General features: G+C 38.2%; 1 protein-coding gene across 1 annotated transcript in view; it reads left to right on the forward strand.

Annotated features, from left to right (window-relative positions):
• LOC103078158 (dedicator of cytokinesis protein 11-like) overlaps nucleotides 1-5729 on the forward strand; it is a 29203-nt gene extending 23474 nt beyond the window's left edge. Inside the window, exons 13-14 of the mRNA XM_007451115.1 lie at nucleotides 4283-4349; nucleotides 5678-5729. Coding sequence (XP_007451177.1) covers nucleotides 4283-4349; nucleotides 5678-5729 — 119 coding nt within the window. The remainder of the gene's footprint in view (nucleotides 1-4282; nucleotides 4350-5677) is intronic.
• The last annotated feature ends 377 nt before the right edge of the window (nucleotides 5730-6106 follow it).

A 6106-nucleotide genomic window follows, 5' to 3' on the forward strand; every position in this document is an offset into this window, starting at 1 on the left:
ATAAAAGCACCTGGGTTCTGATCATCATAATACAGTAGTTAGTTTTTACTTATTTTCTATTTTTTATTTCATTTTTAGTAAATATTAAATCTTTTTTTGTAATAATGCAGCATATAAAAACATAAAATAAGTTGATAGTTAACTCACTAGAAACATTGAAATAAATCAAAAGCTAGATATGAATGGTTAATTCTAAAGTATATTAATAAAACAGGTTTAAATAACTAGAATCTTCAAGTTCTAAGAATGTATGATTTAGAGTAAACATCAAAGATTATTGAGGCTATGTCATAAGCCTCCATGTTTGGGGAAAGAACACAGTAAAGGGAAATCATTTTCAACCCTGGTGGTATTTCATTCCAGGAGATAATGGATCAGTTAATAACTACAGCCACAGCTCACTGTTTTTGTCTCCCCACAAGGTGAAAAATGGGGGAGTATAGAAAGTGACTGCTAATATGTATGTTTTTTTTTTAGGGTGATGAAAATATTCTAAAACTGTGGTGGTTTTATAAGTTTTTAAATGTACCATAAACTACTGTATTGGGCACTATTTAAATGGGTGAGTTTTATGGCACATGAATTCACTCAGTAAATTTGTCTTTTTTTTTTTTTTTAAGGCCCAAGAGGCAACACGGAAAACAAAAAACTGGAAAGAAAAAGAAAAAAGTAGTTGAATACCACCACAGCCCAGGGAAAGTAAGAAGGAGGGTGGTAGGGGGAGACAGAGAAGGAAGGAGGAGAGGGAGATGCATCATTGGCTACTTCTCCTCTCCTCCACCCCAGTACACATGTGCACACACCCCCACATGCCCACATGCCACATACAGTGTTAACCAGTGACAAGCCACTGGCTGCTTTTTTCATGTCATGGGTAAAACCATAACTGCTTTGTTTCTTGAGAACTTCATAGTTCCCCCTTGTCTTGTAAATGTTGACCTTGCTTGCTAAATATTTGATCTTTGTTAATTAGGTTTTTTCCTTCTTCTGTTCTTGCTTTTTGATTTTTAAAAGCAAATTTTTAATGACTAGCATACAGTCACATCTCTTTATCTTTTGTAAATGTAAAGTCATGCTGCATGGTATCTGTAAAGTCATATTCATTTTATTCTGAAAAATATCTGCTTCTTGGTCCTTCTCAATGAATGTATTCTAGTTACCTTGTCAAGTCCAGTAAATATTTCACTTTCGTTACTCTATATGCATTTAAATGTTGAACTCCTACAGTCCACGCCCTTTAGGTCTTCTCTTGGCTTTCAGTTTTTTTGGGCTTTTTATTGACTCATAAACAGTAGCAACTTAATTTCAGCAAAAAGATGGTAGACCCTACACTTTCATATCAAAGTACAGGGATTCTGAAGAATGAGTTTCCTTCTCTGTAGCTGAAATTTATTAACTGGCAATAATTCACTGTTTCAAAGTCTTAGTCATTTGCCCAACTTTTGTGTAGGTCTTATTGCTTCGTATATTATATTCTGAGACGTGTATCAGAGTCAGGGGTTATCAATTACACAGTCTGAATTGACAGCAAGACTTCTCTTGGAAAAGAAAAGCAGTCTCCTTAAGAGAGAGGAAGAGGGAAAGCTACTTCCTTCTTCCTGGCTGTGCCCTGGCTTTTCTCTTTATTGTAGACCCCAAAATGAAACTCTGGGTCTCACCTTGTGGCTTATCAGCACCAGCTGCACCTGTAGATTCAGTAGTATTCTTCCTCACAGTCACCTCTTCATTGGAAGGTGTCTGGTTACAGCTCTCTCTCACCGAAAATCCAGTTTTGTGATGAGCAACACGAGTCACTGATCTTTTCCCATGAGATGTATAGTCAAAAGGAAATACATGTGAAGGGGGCTTTCCCTTTCTCTGTGTAAAATGAGGAAATAAGCTAGTATCACCAAGCATATATTCCTCTATAGTTGCAGGTACTAATGGAGTAGGTGAGTTTTCTCCTGCAGAAACACTGGAAGGGCTCCAAGAGAAGTAACTCTGAGCTCTACGTTTTTGTGTGGAGTTCTTCTGTGTGAAGATCGGTTTCTTTTGTGTACTGCCAAGCCTGTCTTCAGGACGGCTGAAGTCACCTTGAAATCCATGCCCCCTTTGAGCGCCAGGTGTAGATGTTAAAGGAAGACTTGCAGGTGACTTCTGGTTGGCACTCCTTCCTGTGGCAGGCTTGCTGCTGTTAGAGGAACTCTCCAGAGGGGTCTCTGGCACCGCAGAGAGGTCCTTACTATAAAATGGAATTGGAAACTTGGAACTCTGTTGCTGTTCCTTTTTGCCTACAGATTCATCTGTTCAGTATTTGATTGCTTTACTAGTCTGACGGGCAGATGCATCTGAGATCCAGGTGGAGGGTCCCTGACTGAAAAATCTAGCCCCCTCTTTTGAGTGCAAGGAATGAAGTCGTCATCACTATCAGAACTAGAAGGATGAAGCTGTTGCTCCTTCAGTTTTAGTCTTGCAGAAAGCTGTTTATTTTCTTCTTTTAATTTATTCCTTTCTTCTGTGAGCTCAGCAATAAGCTTCATATTTTGTTGTTGGATATGGTCAAATTCTTTCTGTAGCATCTTCCTGTACATTTCGTTCACTGAACAGCGGTCACATACTTTGGAGCTTAACTTATGTTGCAGGTCATCGATGGTGACATTCAGGATATTCTGTTGCTCCATCAACTCTTTAATTTTGGCTCTGGAGCCCATCCACCTTCTGTCTGCCAATCGCTCTTTCCTCAGACTGGTTAGTTTCCCCTGGAGACGGCGTAGCTCCCTGTCATGGAGCTCTTTTACTGTTAGCCAGGGTTTTTTAAAAGAGTCAGAAGACAAATCACAGACGCTAACCTGCATTTTATCTCTTGCGGGAGATCTCTGGCCACTTTCCTTGTCTCCTCCATCCACGTTGCCTGCCTGCATCTCGTCTCCCTGACTGGGAGTGGAGACAAACCGCTGCCGGCAAAATGGCGGAAGGGCTGCTGACTAGAGCTGGGCCGCGAACGGCACGAGAGTTTCACCCCTTCTACAGACCTGCGAAGAGGCTTCAGAGCACAAGGCGGGTGTGAGGATGGCTCGGGGGTAGACAGAAGGGCCCGGTTCGGCGGCGGAAAGGAGACCGGAGCCTCCTTTTGGCGGGAAGAGCCAGTGTGCAGAAGTAAGATGGTGCCTGCAAGCCGGCCTGTGACGAGAGGCTGGAGAGACCGTAAACGCAGTGACTTCTGGGAGAGCTATGCTGCGCTGAGCCAGAAGGGCGCCCGAAGGCGGAGGGGGGATCGTGGGGGTGGACCGGAAGTCAGTGCTCACTTTATTTTTGAAACAAATCTAATTTGACCTTATGTTAGCATCTTATTCCTGATGATCAGTATTTTATAAACATTGAAAACTATCAATACTCATGGTCTTGAGTAAATTGGGGAAATAAAATCAAAACCCACACACTCTTCCCTCCCTGTCACCCCTCCGTTTAGCCAACATTACCTAGTCGTCCATCCCTATCTTCAGAGGCTCTCGCGGGGCAGGCCATTACGTCATTGCCTACTTTTGCTATCCCTACCAGGTTTTTAAATTTAGAAGTGGACCTGCTGACACCATTAGCTATATCTGAACAGGATAAAAAAGGAATAGAAGGTTAAGTGAGGGCAATATTTTTCTTTTTAAAAAAGTCTCCGTGAGTGTGTTGGAAGTAAAAAAAAAGGAGGGGAATAGCTCAAAAGAGAAGTGTATGTGATAGGTTTAAGGGACTTTTATATCTGAAATAGTTGTTCCATTAATGTGTGTGTATGTTTGTATATTGCCAGGACTTCAAGGTTGATAATCCGAAGGCAAAGAGGAAAAAGAAAGTTATCAGTCTCTTCCTCTAAAGTTTAAAGTTCTCAGACTGTTTGGTTCACAGAGCCCTTTGAGTAGCAGGCGAAGGTGCTTGACCCTACCTTCTGAAAAATGTACTTAAATGCACCATCTTGCATAAAATTTTAGGAAGCTTATTAAAAACCCCAGGTCTACTTCCCTTCCTCTGTCTTCAGGGATGATAAGCAATCCCAAAGAACATTTATAAAATACATAAAAATAATGGTTGAAGTTGAAATAATTACAGATTAAAAGGTATATTTGGAATTAATTCAAAAGAATATAGTGTGGGTATTGGGCAGTGAGATGAGATAGAAGGAGAGGATATAGATGAGACAGAATTGGCTGTGAGTTAATGGTTGCTGAAAGTTATTGGTACTTTGGAGTTCACTGCGCTATTTGCTGTAAGATCTATGCTATCTCAAAATGTAACACTTTATTCATTCCATTTTCAGATACACTCTTAACTTACTGGAATAAAGTATCTCCCCAGGAGCTCATAAACATTCTTATACTTCTAGAGTAAGTTATATTAACTTATTTTCATAAAATTTCCTCTTATTTTTGGGAGCTTAATTTTTATACATAATAAAATATTACCCATTTTCTGTTTTCAACAGCATATTTTTTAATAATGTAGAAAATGTTAAACTATTTTGATAGTTTAGAGGCTGATGTACAGGTTCTTCACACATAGATAGAAGAAAAACATGGAGATGAAATACTTGTGATATTATAGAAAACTCTAGTTAATAATAGTGCATCCTTGCAGACCATCAGGAGTCTTTCTGTGATCTGGAAAACTGGAAGTGGCATCAGCTGTCCTAAATCATTCATTTAGAGCAGATGCTGTCTTAATGGAGCAGCTTAAATGTTGGAATTTAGAATTTGTACTCTTAAGTAGAGCTGAGTAATTCTACTCACTTCAGAAATGCATATATATATATTTCCACTGCAAGGTCCTTAGGGGGAAAAAATCTAGCCTTTTTCCTAGGTGGAGGTTGGAAATTGTCCTATATTGTATGCTGAGCTATTTTTACGTCATTATTGAAAGCTAAAAGAAAAATTAGAATGAAATGTAAGAAATTTCTAAATAAATAGTACACATATATGATATCGTGTGTGTCTACCAAAACACAGAGGGTAATCTATGCATAAAAACTTAGTAAAGTCTTTCAAAATTTTGCAGAAAATGTCAGCAAATAAAAGTTATGACTAAAAAAAATACTCTAATTATATTGAAATGTTTACTAATGAAAATACATGATGTTGGGGATTTACTTTAAAAAAATAAAGGCGGTAGGGAGTGTGGAGGGAGAGCATGGGACCTGTTTGGGGTATAAGTTAAGAATGGCCATGAGTTGATAATTGTTGAAGCTGGTGTGTGCTGTGTATGTGGGATTTAGTTTGCTGTCCTCTTTTGTATGTGTTTGAGATTTTCCATACTAGAAAGTATTTTAATGCCATTATAAAAAATATAGCAATTGCCCCAATTTTTAGGGCTTAAGAACCTTTTTGGGTGTTACTGACTATGCTAGAGACCTTTGCTGTGATACACACTATAAAGCACAAAGGATGATTTGCATTGACGGTTTTTTAAAAGATATGTCATGAGAATTGTATATGAAGACATGGAGCTTTTTGGTGTTGATGTAATTGTAGCAAATAAATGTAGAAAAATATAATATGGCAAGTAGTTATTTGTATATTTATTTTTGTATACCAAAACATATTATTGTAATATGATTTTAAATGGGTTGTTCTTTGTGACACATGAATTTTCAAATATTACTTGTTAAAATGCAAAGTATGGTAATATCTTACTAACATGCTATTGTTTTTCTTTCTAGAGTATGTTTGTTTCACTTTAGATATATTGGGAAAAGAAACATAGCAAGGTAATTCCCATAGCACTGCAATTTCCACTTTTTTTCTTCTCTTCCAACAGAGGGCAGTCTTAATTATGCCATGTATAACCTAGATGATTCATTTTGAGTTGACATTAAGATACCCATGATTTATTTAATGCGTCTCAACTCAAAGTTGACATTAATCTAATGTGAACATTTTAAAAGTTTTCCAGAGGTTGTTAGACTGATATGCAGAGTTTCTTTTCTAATCCTAGAACAGATGTTTGTCTCTTCTGAAGGATGTGAGAAAGGGCTAGATCAAGGGGAAGGCAGGAAATTGTAAAGTGAGCACAACTGTAAGATCTGTACTTTTATCTACAACCTGTCAATACTCACCTCAGTTACGAATGTGAATAGAAATCCCCAGCA

Source organism: Lipotes vexillifer, unplaced genomic scaffold (genome assembly GCF_000442215.2).
Source record: "Lipotes vexillifer unplaced genomic scaffold, Lipotes_vexillifer_v1.1 scaffold1842, whole genome shotgun sequence".
Taxonomy (NCBI): Eukaryota; Metazoa; Chordata; class Mammalia; order Artiodactyla; family Lipotidae; genus Lipotes; species Lipotes vexillifer.